This window comes from Castanea sativa, chromosome 10 (assembly GCF_040712315.1).
Source record: "Castanea sativa cultivar Marrone di Chiusa Pesio chromosome 10, ASM4071231v1".
In the NCBI taxonomy this organism is placed as follows: Eukaryota; Viridiplantae; Streptophyta; class Magnoliopsida; order Fagales; family Fagaceae; genus Castanea; species Castanea sativa.
Genome location: NC_134022.1, coordinates 18,118,723 through 18,136,561, shown reverse-complemented (window position 1 = coordinate 18,136,561; position 17,839 = coordinate 18,118,723). Strand labels below are relative to the sequence as shown.

Here is a 17,839-nt window from a genome sequence, read left to right as displayed (position 1 = left end):
ATGAAACTCACCAATATGATACACGTATGCATACATGTTATCAAAAATTACAGAACAAGTTAGACACATACATTGCCAAGATCGCTCCAAAGTCTCCCAAACTATCACCCAACTTTCCTCCCAAATTTGTGCCACTAAGCCGTCTGCAGACCAAGACAGGTTCGAAGATCAACTCAGGAATAAAACTCTAGTATTGACAAGAGCTCGAAAGTGAGAGAATCAACATACAATTCTGTTTCACAAGAGCTCGAAAGTAAGAAACTCACAAACTTCATGGGGATGAAATTTTGCCACTGCAAATACTGGTCACTCTCTCTTCCTACAACAAGTATGTTCACCTACAAAGAACATTCATATTCATCAAAATAAATAAAACTCATTATTAAGCACATAAACATTATGTATAAAATCCAAACTCACGACTATGATATCAAAAACAGAAAAAATGGCATATGGGCATATGAGCATATGAGCACAATAAACAATCCTGTTAGGGTTAAGGAACAATAAACAATCAAGGGTTAAGAGAGGAAGATGGGGTGCTAACCCTATGGCACTTGACGCTTACGCTGTCTTGTATAATGTCTGGTATGTGGGGGAGGGGGTACCGCATCTCCTTGGTCAGGCTCCTTGCGTTGCTGCAAAGACGAAGTTACAAAGTTCACATGGATCAAATGAATTTTAATACCAACTATAACAGCAGTCACGAAAGTATTCAAAACTAGTAAATGACCAATGCATACCGTGGGGCCAGCCTTGTGTCCTGCTTTGTGACCACCTGTCCCACAAGGAGGTGCTTTTCTTGTGCGTTTAGGCCGACCTTGTGGGGGTGACTGTAGCTCATCAACTTGCTCATTCTCGACATGCACAGCTGGTTGATTTGCTTGACTCCCAACAACTGAAGATACTACAACTGCGGGGGAGGATGGTGTAGCGGACGAAATGTGAGTGAGGCTCATAGTCATAGAAGCTGTATGCAGTCCAGGAGTGGGCATGAATGACATGGAGTCACTATGGGGTGGTACATGGTGTATATGAGCAATGGTGTACGAGGGAGATTGAGTGTGCATGACCTGAGGGGTGTCATTGAAATCAATGCCGAGATCAAAGGATGGTGGAGTAAGGGATAGATGCGCGGGGTCAGAAAATGTACATAGGGTGGGTGAAGTGATCTCGGGGTGAGAAGATGCATGTGCAGTGGGTACAGGGATCTGTAGGTCAGGAAATGCGGGAGTAGTACGAGGAGGGATCTCTGGGGAAGGAGATGCATGTGGGGGTGGAGGGAACTCTGGGGAAGGAGATGCATGTGGGGGTGGAGGGAACTCTGGGGCAGGTGATGCATGTGGGGGTGGAGGGAACTCTGGGGCAGGATAAGCATGTGGGGGTGGAGGGGGTTGATTTTGGCCTTGATGGGGTGCAACACACTGGCCATGGCTATGGCTGGCAGGAGTTGAGCTCGTGCTTGGTCGTGCATTATGTTCTGGCAGTTCTGGATTTGCTGTATCCGTATCTTCCAAGGGAAGATGGGCAGCTAGACGGTGAAGGCGATCCACTTCCTTCAGCATAGCTGTAATCAGCTTGTGCTCAGGACTGTCTACTACATAACACATCAACATCTGCTTGTGCATGTCGACCTGCAATTTTTGTAATACAATTAGTACACCTAACGCAAAAATGGTAATACGCAACAAAATTTGGAAAGAAAGGTCAAAGCAATTACCGTAATAAGAAGAGAGGCGCTAGTGTGGTCGACAAACCTCCATGTGACTTTACCATACCAGCCGAAGTATGGATGAGCGCTCGACATAGCACCCTCTAGTCGTACTCCATGACATAGTTTCTGTGCTCTCGCATTCCATACTTGGATGTGGCTAAAATGTCTGACCCTCCAATCCACTTCAATCTTCCCCCTCAAGTCTATCTTATGAAGGGCATCGTCAGTATCAACATCTTCGGGAATTTCTTGCACCATCCCAAACTGACGAAGAACACGATCCGGTGTATGTTTCTCTACTAGCCAGAAACATACAAGCGGCACCCTCGCCGTCCACATGTCCCGTCCTGCTACACAGAACGCAGGCAGGTGGCCTAATTCGGCTTCATATGGTTGCCACACCACCTGTTGTAGTAAAAAAAAAGCGCAGCACATTATGCAATGTTCTATTATTTTGAATTGACATATTTTACAGTTATAACAGTATAGACTAAGATAACATTACAAGAAACACAATTTGGATACCTGGTTGGGATACATAGAATCTAGAAGCTGACGGTACCGAACCAAACAGATTTCGGTGGGGCTATTCTTCGTGCTCACGACCCAAACCAACCTACAATGAAGACAGAGGAAATCAATATCTACCAAATATGCAATGTAATAAAAAAGAAAAAGGATATGTATGTTGAATAATGCTAAGTTCAATGTGTCATATCGTTTAAAATGATGGATCCAAAAAAAAATAGAGAGAATCGGTCAAGGAAGAGACTTACTTAATAGACAATGGCGAAGATGGTAATGGTGGGCCATATGCACCATCTGGTGGGAGGTCCATCCTTGGGCACAAAAAAGGGAATCTGGACCATGCCCAATATTGAACGAGTATTAAGGCCCCACCAATCTGACTAGCGTTTTTGTCGGTTGCCCTGCATAACTCTCTGTACAACCATGCAAGGCAAGCGCTCCCCCAACTGTACCGAGGTGGATTGTGAAGGTCCCTCAACATCTGCAACCACATCGTATGCACCCTATCGCCAGACTTGTCAGCAAAAATTGTGTCCCCTAGGAGTGCTAAAATATAACACCGTGCATACTGATGCACAACAACCTCTTCTGCACCATCGGGCAACCCTTGGTCAATTTTTTCAAGTAGCTTCTTGATTTGGATCCTCTGTCCTTTAAGCACCACGGAATTAGTAACAATTCCAAGCATTTCTTGACATTCAACAGCCCATTTCAAGGCACAAGTTCCAACAATTGCCTCACCATCGATTGGAATCCCCAACAGAACCTCCACGTCTTGTAATGTGATCGTCATCTCACCATGTGGAAGGTGGAAGGTGTGGGTTTCAGGCCGCCATCGCTCAACAAAGGCCGTTATCAAATTATGGTCAAGCTCTCTAAATGGGGTCCTATACAGCCCCTCTAATCCAATTCTCTTGACAATGTCGAGGACGCGATCATCCACCATCGGGCTTCGTTTTTGAAACTCCTCATTACGACCACGACATTTCAATACCCCCGGATCCTGCACATGATAGAACCATGGTGATGAGATGTAATATGTCATTACCTTTGTATAAATGATTGTAGCTATTGTTGGGAAAATAGACTATAAATTATTCAATTGGATTTTCCATGAGTTTATGACAACTTATTTAACGAAGCATTTGTACTCTCCTTATTTTTTTTATACAAAAACCAAAAATACAAAAGCTATATATCAAGATTAAGGTTATGCTCAAGAAGAATTTCATCAACAAAATCAGGAGTATAGCCTAAAACGAAAATGATAAGAGGTAGATAATTATTTACAGACCATTTTGCAAGAACATTACTATGCATTCAAAGCTAGTGATACCATTGACAAACTTAGGATTTTAGAAATGAAAAAAAAAAAAAAAATATGAACATAATGTAAAAGGATAAGAAAAGAAAGAGCTGGTAAGAAAGAGCTGGTATTCAGCAGGTCGTCGATTTTAATTTTACCTGGCCTTCCCAAACAGCGGATGATCGATGTTCTGTTAGAAACCTCAACACCGAAGGAACCCTGGGACCAGGACCGAACTTATCATCCACCTCAGCAACAGCAGCCATACTACACAAATTTTAGGGAGTCAAGGATCTCAATGTATAGCAAATTTATTGCACAATTCTCCAAATACCACTATCCACACAACCTCCATAAGAGACAATATTTATGTCAATAAGATAGAATCAAGCGAATAAAAAAACTAGCTAAATAGAATACATCAAGTTAAAACTACTAGGTAAGTTCGGGTGACATTGCAAGGAGAAAATTGGCATATAAAGATAATTTTCAAACATATATGTTAGTTAACATTGTTTTCAAACTAATTAGCAAACTAACATCTCAAGGTTTTTAAACTCGATTTTACTGTAACAACTCGAAACTCAGAAAATTGAGTTCCACGTGAACTCGACTCTTTAACACTCGATTTTCCTAAAACAAAAACAGAACCAAAAGGAGAAAATTGGCATAAGACACCCATTTTCAAACATATACGTTAGTTAACATCGTTTTCAAACTAATTAGCAAACTAACATTTCGAGTTTCTTAGACTCGATTTTACTGTACTACCAAAACGTCACCCGACATTGTGATACAATAATTGTTCAACACCTATAGTATTACATGCAACAAAAACAAATTCTTATATATATTATCTATTTCATTAATTATTTATCCAAATTTTTATCAACTGTATTTCTTTTGTAAAATAACCCTAAAACTAATCATAAACTAGTCTCAAAAACCAAATCACATTGTGTGAATACATGATACAGAGTCATACAACAGAATTAATTAATTTAATCCGCACTCTCTTTAAGCAGCTGGGTAAGTCTGCCTACTTCAATCTAAAGATGATTAGAACATCAAAAAAAAATAAAGAACCAATTCTTTAAATTCTTTTAGCACAAAACAAAAACCTTAAAAAAATTTCTCGCTCCGAGGGCTATTAAAAAAACAACAAAATTAGGTGAACCTCATCTAAATCAAAATGCCCACATAATGCATAGGCATGTTCATATGGATACCAACCGTCACATACAAAGAAAATCAATCACATTCTTTGAATACATGTTCCATAATACAGCCTACCAAATTAATTTAATTCTCACTCTCTTTCTAAATTAATTTAATCTATCTACATCCTCATTTCCTAGTCACTCACTCCCTCCTCCTCCTCGTCTGACACATTCTTTTCTTATACAAAGATGATAATAAAAAGAAAACACAAGAAACCAACATTCTTGAAATTCTTTTTTCCCACAAAACAAAAACCAAGAAAAAACAAACAAACTTGACTGATCTTACCTGTGTTGTCCAACCAAAAAAGCACAAAGTGCACCAAGCTAAGTTCCAACTCTAGGAATAATCCTCCAAGCTACGCTCCAAGAAACACCTAAAAAAATCAATTTTTTTTTTCTCAAATTAAACAATCTAAACCAATCCTATAAACCTAATATTCTAACTCCAAAATAATTATTTTCACCCATATTATGAAAAAAGAATCCCAAGAATTAAGAATCCAATTCCACAAATGCCCTCAAATTTAAAAACTAAAATCAACCATTTATTAACACAAGAATAAATTAAGAACCAGAAAAATAAAGGGGAAAATTAGTAAAAACTTACCTTTGCAATGGGAATGGTTTGGGTCTTTGGGTCGGATTTGGGTGCGTGGAGAGACGGTGGGAGAGTGTTTGAGAGACGGTGGAGACGGTGGAGAGACGGTAGAGAGACGGTGGAGAGACGGTGGAGAGACGGTGGAGAGACGATGGAGAGTGAGAGAGATTTGAGAGTCAGACTGAGAGAGACGGTGAGAGTGTTTGAATCGGTGAGAGTGTTTGAAATCGAGGGATTAAGTGAAAGTTAGCTTCAAAGAAATCGAGTTCAATGGACTCGATTTACTATGGTCCTAAATCGAGTCCAATGGACTCGATTTTTGGCCGACGTGGACTCCCTGTCCACATCAGCTGCTGCCAGATGAACAAATCGAGTCCATTGAACTCGATTTCTTTGCCCAAAATCGAGTTCTCTGGACTCGATTTGTTAGAAACCAAATTTGTTTCAAACCTTCGTTTACTAATGATATAGTTTTTATTTTATAGTTATTTAAAAAAAAAATTCGTAGTACTGGCATGCATAGATATACTACCAGCAAAGTCAACCCAAAAAAATAAATAGATAAATAAAATGTATATCAAAAACAGGAGGGAGACCTTAAGAATAAAAATGATTTTTGTTGTCATTTGCCATTCAAGAAACAGAAACTGCAAATAATGCCTTTATGGTGGAGTAAAATTTATGTAGAAACGTATAATTGCATATAAATTGCTACTAAACAAAATATTAGATGGGAGAATTTACCTGAAGGTGCAATAGGAGGAACATCACATACATTTGTAGCAGCAATACGTATTTTTTCTTCACCACCAGAGATATCCATGCACACCAATCTAGAAAACTAACTGACATAAGTTATGTAAAAATATTTTTCATTAGTGGTTTTTTTCCTTTTTTGTTTTTCTGAGGAAAGACAGAAAAACAAAAGGGCATAACTCTAGTAGAGAGGAATTATTTTTTCATTAATGTGGCAGCTTACAGAATTCATACCCATTTAATTCAGAATGACCTTTAGAGACTTTCTTCCGAGCAAAATCTACCTAATTTATAAAATCAAACTAAGGGTAAGAATAGTACTATGAGCAAGAAAGAGGTATGTGTAATCAGTCAAAAAGACCAGAAAAGCCAGATCAAGTATTAAAGTATGACTTATATGCAGCCTAGAAGACCATCCAAATGCAAAAGAAGAGTCAAAACAATAAACCTAATTAACTACTAATACCTAAAATAAAATTCAATTGACCAATAAAAATACAATAGACTAGGAAAATTAAATAAGACTAAATTAAAGACAAAATTTTCATGCGCTTCCTGCACCACATGGTAAATGCTAAGAAAAATAATTATTTGAAATCAAGATATGGACACAAAAAGAGCATATCTTAAAATGTATAAATCAACTACAGAAATAAGAAAACTAGGATGCATAATAAAAATACTTTAGATCAGCTATAAGACAGGCCACAAGCTCTCAATAATTTGCAAATGAATTTTTTTTTTTTTTTCTTTCTATTTTTGGATAAGACAAGTTATCAAGTGTCCGTTTGGAAACAACTTATTTAGCTAAAATTGAAAATTTTTTGTTGAAAGTACTATAGATAAAACTAAAAGTTAGCTAAAATAATATAGTGAAACTTATAAATAGTACCAAAAAGTGTAATGGAACTCATAAATAGTAACAAAAATAAACTAAATAGTAAAAAAAAAAAACGGGGTTTTTCAGCCAATGCCAAATGCAACCCAAGTAAGTTTCCTCCCAAGTACCTTTTTTTATTTACATTTTTTTAATAAGTGAAGAAATCATTATTAGTATAAAGAGAAAATTCAAATTAACAGTAAGAGTTTAACAAAATCTACAGAAATACTCAATAAATACATTTCTATAAATGCATAAAATCAACTGCAGAAATAAGAAAACTAGGATGCATAATAAAAATACTTGGATAAAAATTTTTGCAAATGAAAATTTTTTCCTCTCAATAAGACAGGCCACAACCTCTCAATAGTTTGCAAATGAAAAAATTTTTCCTTTTCAATTTTTGGATAAGACAAGTTATCAAGTAAGTTTCCTCCCAACTACCTTTTTTTATTCAAATTTTTTAATAAGTAAAGAAATCATTATTAGTATAAAGAGAAAATTCAAATTAACAGGAAATTTATCAAGCTCCTCCTAAAGAATTAGAATATAAAAATTTAACAAAACTAAAACTTTCTAAGGCATGGAAAGAAGAGCAATCCTGTGACAATGTATCAAAGTGCTTTTACAAATATTTCTTGTATCACTCAAGACACTTTCCAACAGAGGTTGTTAGTTGTGACCAATAGACAAAAAATGCCTGGAAAAAAAGAAAGGAAGGATTGTTTGCCTGATTTGTGACCAATTTGGGCCGGTCTGTTATTCGCGTTAAGTGGTACTTAAAAACATTAAATCCAGAAGCACCTCTCTCTTCCCGATAATGATCAACCTGCCAGATAGTGAAAAAGAGATAGAACATATGAATGAAGAAAAAATTAAGAAAAATAGTGAAATATCTTTTTAACATAAGAAAAAGAGAGTACAATTTGACCTATTATTTCTTTAAAAGAAAAAAAAAAAAAACTTACAAGATCCTTAATAGTATTTAAGAGTACATGAATGAAGAAAAGAAATTAAGAAAAATAGTGACAGTGCATAATATTAGGAAAAAGGAAAAAAAAAAAAGGACAGATCAAGATTTTTTTTTAAACAAAAGCACTTATAAGACAAGAAAGCCTTAAAACGTTTTTAATTTTCCAACCCCAATATAAATCCTTAATTACTCCAACAGAAACCCATCTAAAAGAAGACGTAGAAAACCAAAAACAATATTCAACAGAAGACTGAAAGACAATGATAAATTACAAAAATAAATGTTATTTTTCAGAATCTATAATCATAAAGAAATGAGCTACAAGGTTCCACAGTGAACAATATGGAACCAAGTACAGATAGGGATACAATAACAAGATACCGCTTCAACCTAGGACAAGTAATACAGTGATTTTGAAAAAGATAAGATACATTGACGAGAATCTGGTTTTACTATTTCATATATATACATGCATAAAGAAAGGCATTGCACTTATCAAGATTGACAAAGTCTTGATATTTTCATAAAGAGCTAAAAATAATTTTGTCAAAATTCTGTATCAGAAAGTTAAAATAAGTTTTGTTTATCATGGACATGTCTTAATTTATCCATCCAGAAAGAAGGCATTTCAATATTTCCTCAAAACCACTGTTGAAGCATTCATTTAAAATGTTTAAAATCTCACATGACAACTACACACACATATTAGTGGGAACATGATTTTGTCAAATAAGATGCTTGATCAAAATTTAAGCAAAGGTACAAAATACAATATAATGAAGAAAATCACATGGCCTAAATCCATAAAACTATTTTATAGTTTATGAAAATTCTCAATTCACACAAAATCAATTTCCGTGGGCTTCAAAATACTAATACAATTCTTTAATAACAAACAAACTTTAAATTTGTAAGTATGTTCTACCTTGTACAAGCCATCATATGTGTAAATTTTTCTTGGATGACCACCAACAACACATTTATGTCCACGGATCACTCTAACAGGTAAATCTTGATCTATGTTGTTCTGCAAAAGATAATAATCACATACCATAAGATTGATTTGGTAAAATATTTTTTATTTATTTTTGGCTTAAAGGTAAAATATTTGTTACCTTACCCATTGCTATGAACTAAATAAGCATATTAATACATCTAAATAAATGAGGATTTGACAGCCACAATTCCTAATTCCATATATGAGTCAAGCTTGCAATTGATCACATCTCATTTCATTCTAATAACATTTGACTTTGTTCAAGTTGAACTATTTGATATATAGCATCTTAACAATAAATGTAACAATATTAAAATAAAAAAAAATTGAGCAAAACTGCTTTTTTATGGTAGTTGGCAACATTATTCCCACTACAAAACCCTAAAGATTTTATTTGGGCATATTAAAACCAATTCTTTTAGCAATTTGATCCTTGGTTCACAAATTCACATTAATTCTAATTCATGCAATTCATGTTCGTATGTTGAGGTTTGAAACACAACTTGAATTTGAATTCGATTTACTTTCATTCCTCGGAACAAATGAATTTTCTAGAATGATTTCAAATTCAACTCATCTTGGCCAATTCATTCGTTTCGAAATAGGCAGTCAAGTAAAATACTATACATCAGGTAAAGTGCGATTTCTACTAAACTACAATGGTTTAACATGTCAACACCTATTAGAAATATATTGGAATTGCGCATATGAATTTGCTAGAATGATTTCGAATTCAAATCATCTTGGCCAATTCATTGGTTTCCAAAATAGGCAGTTAAGTAAAATATCACATAGAAGGAAAAGTTTGATTTTGTCTAAACTACGGTGGTTTAAAACATCAACACCTATTAGACACTTATCGAAGCAACAGATTTATTAGATGCTAAAATCCAAATGGGTACCCTTGTACAATGGGAAAGGGCTTACTAGTGACCATAAAAATAAGCACTTAGACCATGATGGGGGAACATAATTGAAAGCTTCCTTTGAAGACTTATAAGATGCAAGAGGAAAGGTTGGTTCAAGTTCTCAAGTGATAATTTGGGATGTTTCGCATGATGGAAAGGTGGTTCAAGTTCTCAAGCGATAATAGGTTGGTTCAAGTTCTCAAGTGATAATTTGGGATGTTTTGCATGATGGAAAGGTGGTTCAAGTTCTCAAGCGATAATAGGTTGGTTCAAGTTCCTAAGTTTTATTGACTTATAAAAAAAAAAAAGTTCCTAAGTTTTATTGTGTCAAGGGTAATCTCATAGTTTCTTAGATTTTGTATAATGTGTTGGACTAAGGACCATATGTCTTCTTGGTTTAGAAGTTCTTAATTACTTTTATTTGTTATTGGGAATCCTTTAGGGGTTCTAGTCTTTCTAGAAAAGGTTTTGGGAATCCTTGTACTAGCCATTGTTTTAAAACCAACAGCCATCAAATTAGCTTTTAAATTATCTAAGCTTTCCAAAACCCTTAAGCATTAACACCTATTAAATAACCCTTCAAAATCTCATAAAAAATCCTTTTAGTGCTGAATTTCTAAAAATCCTTCATCAGAATATCTCTATCTTATTCAATTGTTTTGTTAGGAACTTCTTAAAATTTATTTTATTTTTATTTTTTAAAATTCCTACTTAGTAGGAAAGAAAAGAAAAAAGCATTCCAATTTTATTCCCCCCCCCCCCCCCCCAAAAAAAAAAAACCTATAAGCACAAATAGATATTGGTTATTGAAAAAGTCCTATTGTTTTGAGCTCAATTATTAATTTCATTTTTTTTTCCCGGGTTTTGTTAGAAAAATAATATTATTTTATATATAATTATTGAAAATGGTGTTCTAGGAAAATTATTTTGGAGAATAGCATTTTTTAAAAATCATGTTTTGAAAACACAATTTTAAGTATTGAAATTTCAAATTTTGCACTGAATTCGTGTTTCCAAAACACAAATTCAGTGTAAATGTGTTTACCACAACACTATTTTTAACAATTAATAATAAAATAAAAATAATTTTCCCCCAAAAAACCCTACTTTCCCTTTAGGGCAAAAATTCCACCAACTTAAAGCGCAAAAACCCATGTAAAATCAAATAAAAATAATATGAATAAATTAATATTGCCGAGTAAGTCATTCCAAACCTTAAGAGGGCATTTGGATAGGCAAACGTGCGTCCACATCCAGAGTTTTTTTTTTTTTTTTTTTAACGCATGTTTGTTACTGTTCATTGGCCATGAACAGTGATTTTAGGCCAATAAACAGTAACTTTTGGCATGAACAGTGTTTTTTACCCATTTAAAAATTATTTTGCTATAGTATTTTCAGTTTTCAGTTTTCAATTTTCAACAATAAATTCTATTCAAACAAACTCTAAGAGCCAACTTACCGCGACACATAACTTGATCTTTAACTTGACATTTATTGCCAAGTAATTCATTCCCACCTTCACCTGTATACTCAACTTCTTCTGACTTGTCAACATCATCTTCATATTGGCCAGACAAGACAATTGAAACAGCAACTGGCAACGTAATCTCTTTTTTTTTTTTTTTGCTGAATAACTGGCAACATAATCTTCTGACTCCTGAACTCTTCCTGCAATAATCCAAGAGATAATTAAAAAAAGATTAAAACTATAAACTCACAATGTATTCCATCCAAGTTTACATAGAAACAACCAATTAAACAATCGTGAAAGCCACTCAGCACCATGGCGTTGTAATATGTATTATCGGTTGCTTATTCTTTGTAATATACTGACACTCAATTTTTAACAAAATAGTTTGGGGTTATCCTTTACTATAAAGATAATCCAAGGCCTTTTCATCCATCATCGTGAACTTGGAAGGACATTTCAATTTCCTTAGCATCCCATGCACCTAAATCTTCACCATTTTTACAGAAAGTTTCAAATATATTAACATATGCTTAGAAACTTTATCACTATCACTGACCATATGCTTGGGTGCCATTAAATTACTGTTGTATACACACTTTACTAATCAAATTCTGCAGAATTCCTGATTACTTTTAAATACCCTACCCCTTTCGAAGATTCTCCAGTATAATCAATTCCCCTCAAACACTGCCCATGAAGACCAACAGCCACCATTGCAGCCCGGGAAGAGAATTGATGTCCAACATTAATACCTACATTAATAAAAGTAATAACAAAAATTAGATTATAAGTTTGGAGATGCCATAAAACTATTAATGTAATTTATAAAAGAATAGATAGCAAATATCTACACCCCAACAGACAACTGAATTTCACGAACCTGGTAGATGACCTATTTTCTTGCTGTACAAATTTTTTTTTGTATTCAGCATCTGCCATAATTCACAAAGCAACAGTAAGGAAATGAAGTAACAAAATAGACCAGAGTTACTCTACACTGCAGTAAATCAAAGTAGCCAGAAATGTTCACATATAGGGAAAAAATAAAAGTTATAAGCCTGCTTAAATATTATTTTCAATACAATAATTTACTACTTTGAAACATTAACCTAGTATTGAAATTAAGATATGCAATATGAGTGTGTGGTGTCCACAAGAAAAATAAATTTAATGGCATTATATTTACTATTATGCAATACTGTAAGTAATAAATTTTTTTTTAAAATAATGTTACAAGAAACAACGAAATTTAAGGAGAATGCCTATAAGCCGAAGTCTATGTAGACACTTATGCATGCATTAAAGTAACCCTTTTCTTCTCTCCAAGAATTTTCAAACATCATCAGTATCAAAATGCATTTGTGTACTTGCCAATGAGTCCTCAACCCATAATAATTGGTGGAGGGTAAGGTTACCAGTTCAAAACCCCCTATGTGTCTTTGAAACTTGCCCAAAAAATAAGCTTTACCCATGCACCAAATGAAACAGGAAGTATGTGACAAAGATAAATTCAAGCCAGGTCAAAGAGATCTTTGACAATATTTATCAAGCCACCATATGCAAATTGTACAGCTATTAAGACTCTAGAATGCAGCTGTTTGCAAGTTTAAAATGCACCCCTACCTGATAATAAGGAACATTTCTAACCTGATATGATTTCAGCATTATCATGATTTTGTAACTATGCATCAGACCATTGGCAATAATAACAGTTCGGAGAAGTTTTTCAGTCATTGGTAGCTAAACCATAGTTCTTTAATAACAAGTATGATTGATTATTAAAGCAATTGGATAATGTAGATAGTGTACGAGTAATATATGTGTAACACGTAATCCAGCAACTTGCCTCAGAAATAGCCTTGAGATCAGGTCGCCTGGTACATCTCTTAGCATGACCATCACATGCATTCCCGTTCTGCAAAAATGCATTAATGTAAATAACCATAAAGATTAATAATCACCAAGAATAAGTAAGGCCATAGATACATTATGTGATTTTAAATGCATGAATTGGCCACTTGAAAAGAGCTACCATGGAAATTAGAAGATCATAAAGAACAATTAAAACAACAAAATTACTACCAGAAACCTTGAAGAAGGGATGCAAATTCGAGTGCATGTGTAATTGCCAATAATAATAATTAAAAAAAAAGATTATTTAATAAGAAATTTTAGCAATCATATAAATCCTAACAATGAATTATGTCTCACATGAAGGTCAAGTTGAAATGGATTGATCAATAGGGTGCTTGGCCTATTCACATGTAAAGGTCCATACCATATACACAAACGAAGTAGTGCGACTAAAGCCTTGTGTAACAAACTGAGAAGCATATTGCATATAAAGATCATACTCACAGGTGGCCAGCCTATTGACATTTAAGGCCTCAAAGCACATACAAAAATGAAGTAGAAGAACGTCTTAAGCCTAGAGTAACAAACTCTAGAAATACAACATCAATTCTGTGGTTTCTCCAAAACTGCCAATAAATAAAACTAAATTAAGAATTAAAAGTGAAGTAGAGCAAAAGGAAGTGCAAAAGACTAGAACTTCTTCAGCAAATTGACCAAAACTTCAATAAAAACTAACAATTAAAAGTAACGGAAGAAAAGAAAGTGAAAAAAATTGAAGTTCACGATTCTCACATTATTTTCTGAACCATTAGAAATGTGCACATCATCCTTAGGCTTAAGGCATCTCTTCTCCTCTTCCTGTGTAAAGCATAGACAGGCCATGTAAAAAAAATTTGCTAACTCAAATTATTAAAGTAGCCAAAATATAGCCCTGTGCACAAGTATTAGAATTTTGCAGATATATTAGCCTTAGCTTTCTTGCATCTATACTCTTCTATCCACATGCATAGACAGGCTAAGAGTAGACAAAGAAAGGAACTTGCAACTTATCTATTCCAAACTAATCAAATCCAGCGCATATGAAAAAAAAAAAGAAGAAGATGTTTAGGTCACTGCAGTATTCTTAATCATTTCAATTTCAAAAGATTTATATTGTAGATTAGTCAAAAGAAAAATTTTTCAGAAAAGAATACATGTGGCTAACCACGGCTAATAAGTTGAGGATTCATAGCCAATCCCAAAATTTGGGACTAAGGCTTGGTTATTGTAAATTTAACAATAACCACTAGTTGTGTTACATTATGTGTGCACACATGTTACATTATGTGTGCCCAAAGGAATTATTAACCCTTACTGATACAACAGTACAGCTTGGTATGATCTATATTAGAATGCAAAAAGCATTTAGTTCAAAACAATAAGTAAGAAGTTAATATGGCAGACTAAAAAAGATAGTAACAGTAATATTATGTTAAAGTACTGACATCGTTGGTTTACTTGTAACATTACACAATGACCATTTATGAAGCTAATACTACATTTTCTTTTCTTCCTTTAATTTTCATGTCCATCTTCAAACTTTCCCAGTTTTCTTTCATCTAGTTCACACAGTAGCGAGCTAACATAAAAGAAATGTTTAATGATAGAAAGTTCAACAACAACAACAAAGCTTTAGTCTCAAAATATTGGAGTCAGCTATAAATCCTCAACAAATTAGTCTAAAGACATCTTTTCTACTACAAGTGCAATCCATATATGCGAAAATATAAACACGTGGAAATTATATAACCACCTGAACAAAGTGAAGGTAAAGTGTATCGAAATCCCTTAATGTCATTGTCACCCTCATAGAATCACTGACTACTTGAGCATCGCCATTGTTACAGTGGCGGCGCCACATATAGGTCAGGGTGGTCCTGGGACCACCCTGACCTGAATTTTTTTTTTTTTAATATATATATAATAAAAAAAATTTATTTATCTACCTATAAAAAAAAAATTAGGAACACCCTCAAAAAAATTAGGAACACTCTCAAAAAAATTTTATGCCAATAAAATTAAATTTTGATAGATTATTTGTTACATTTTGGTTGGTACCAGTTTTTAGAAGAAAAAAAGAAAAACTCTTAAACTGACAAACTCGTCAGCACAGCATGTCATTACTTGCGTCGAACGCCTAAAAAACAAATCCAACTATCGCAAAGGTCGCCCCTTCTTCTTTTTCTTCTTCTTCTTTGCTTCGTCTCAGACGTTCTGCTAGTCTACCTCTTCTTTCTTTTTTTACTCTAGTTTTTGCTTTGTCAAGTTTTTTCTTTAGTTTGGTTTTTAGACTTTTAGCTTACTGACCCCACCCATATGACAAAGCTTTGAAAATGACAAAACTCAAAAAGTTAACAAAAGATTTTGATTTCAAATTTATTTATTGAGTCTTGCCTCTTCCCAATATGATATACATATATACACTTTTATTGTACTATTTTTTGTTGTTGTTTTTCATTATTCAATTACATATTTATGTTTTAATATTCTAAAACAATAATTGTTATGTAATAACTAAATAATTTGAGTGTCAAAAAAGAAAAACTAATGATTTTTTTATTTGAGTTTTACTTATTTGGAGCAATAATTTTATGTTGTATAAGAAAATATAAATATTTTTTATTTTTATTTTTTTTAGAAACCCCGAAACACCCTGAAACGGTACGTCGAAATAGATCGGTACCAAAATATTCCATTTCACTAAACAAACCGAAACAAGGTCTAAAACGGTATTCATAACATTGCTTTCAAGCAAAAAGAAAAAGCTAAAAAAAAAATTGAACTAAAATCTAAAAAATAAAAAATTGTAATAGAGAATCTGAAGAAAAAAAAAATTGTAACAGAGCAAGCCCATCGAGGAACACCCTGAGAAACAATCCTAGAGCCGCCACTGCATTGTTACACCCCGTCTCCAGATCAATTCTACAACTAATGTCTTTCACAGGCACAACTTCAGTCTCTTTCTTGCTAACTTGATCTTTAAGGTCACCTGATAACCTCTTTCTCTTACTACCATAGGATGTCGTTTGTTCATCAGATTTCTCCTGAAGCCTTGGGCTTACCCTTTCCCGCATGTTTTGCAGTCGCAGGCTGCGTCGCAATGGGGTCTTTGGTTCAATCTTTTTAATACATTGGGCAATATTCTTCCTATCATCAGTTAGCACTTTACTTTGATTGCACGCCAAGAGGTCATCACCTAATTCCTTTAATATTGCCATTGATTATAGACGATATCACAGCCTGCATTCATAAAAAGGACCCCTCTTTTAATAATCCGATAGGCATCTCTGTTAGAAACAGCAGCAGGTGCCCGCTTCGGGCCCTTCCCTGAAAGGCCAAACATGATCATTAACACCAATAGAGAACATATTTGGTAAGCACAAAATTTTACAAATAAAACAATATGCCAAAACCAAAGCATTGGCTTTAAACACCACTAAGAACATTCATTAGTTTAAGCAATAAAATAGGTGATGACAAATCTTTAAAAAGGAAAAAAAGAAAAAAAAAAAAGAAAGAATGAAATTTGCTTAAACATGCTAGCTACTCCTTGGAGATTTACAAAACAGTTACTAATTTATAATATAGTTCTCAATTACAATTAAAACAACAAGACATACAAAAAAAAAAAAAAATTTCCACCCAACCAAACATCCAGTAAATTTTACCGCGAAACTGTGATTAGATCATAAACTAAAGCAAAATATATATATGTATATCTATATATATTTATTTATTTAAGCGAGAAAGAAAACCAGGATTGGTACCTGAAGAAGATTAATAGCACAGAGAGTGAGAGCGAGAGCAAGAGCAAAAGTGAAGTGAAGGAGTGTGTCTAGGGTTTTTACAAGGAGTAGTGACCTTTATAAGGGCAAGTTTGAAAGAGCGATATCCGCGGGAAGAGAAGGGTGCCATCTCGTCACTTTATACGGGATTTGTTTTTTTTTGGCAAATTTAACTTTTACATTTTAAATTATCATAAGAGTCATGGTTATACTTTGCTTTTTTTTTTTCTTTTTTTTTTTTTTAGCAGAAACGATAGTAGGCTTTATTGATGTATATCACTTTGTACAATGGGGAAGAGAAAAGAGAGGCATTCTTCTAACCAAACAATGACCTCCCCTTTCTCTTTTGTAGCATTAGCTAAAACTAGTGCACTTTCTCTTTTGCAGCATTAGCTAAAACTAGTGCAGCATGATTATATCGTAAAGAAATACTAGAAAAAGAAATAAAATTAAAACTATCCTTAATAATAGCAATGTCTTCCAAAATCCACGCCACCTCTAGAGAGCATATTCGGTCAGAGTTAAGCAAGTCCACCAATTCTGCAGAATTACACTCCACCTGCACATAAGAAAAGTTGGTACTTTGACAAAACAATAAAGCTTTTCTAACTACACAAGCAGTTGTACACAATAGATTCAACTCCTTCACACTTTTATCACAAGTAGTAGCCAACACTTCTCCAACATTATTTCGGATAATGAATCCAACCCCAACTGAAGAAGACTATTTTGATTTAGAAAAAGCTACATTGAGTTTGTAAATACCATCAGACTGAGGGGGACTCCACCTTGCTGCCATAGCTCATG

The 17,839-nt window shown here is 34.1% G+C and overlaps 1 protein-coding gene and 1 pseudogene across 1 annotated transcript; both read right to left on the bottom strand.

The window, feature by feature from the left end:
• LOC142612794 (histone-lysine N-methyltransferase, H3 lysine-9 specific SUVH4-like) overlaps positions 1-16,465 on the bottom strand; it is a 35,742-nt pseudogene extending 19,277 nt beyond the window's left edge.
• On the bottom strand, positions 1,012-3,814 carry LOC142613436 (serine/threonine-protein phosphatase 7 long form homolog). Its single transcript, XM_075785802.1, has 6 exons — positions 3,707-3,814; positions 2,491-3,245; positions 2,240-2,330; positions 1,721-2,119; positions 1,154-1,634; positions 1,012-1,073 (listed from the first exon to the last, which is right to left on the bottom strand). Exons 1-6 carry the CDS (start codon positions 3,812-3,814, stop codon positions 1,012-1,014), a joined length of 1,896 nt encoding a protein of 631 aa, XP_075641917.1.
• Positions 16,466-17,839: the final 1,374 nt, after the last annotated feature.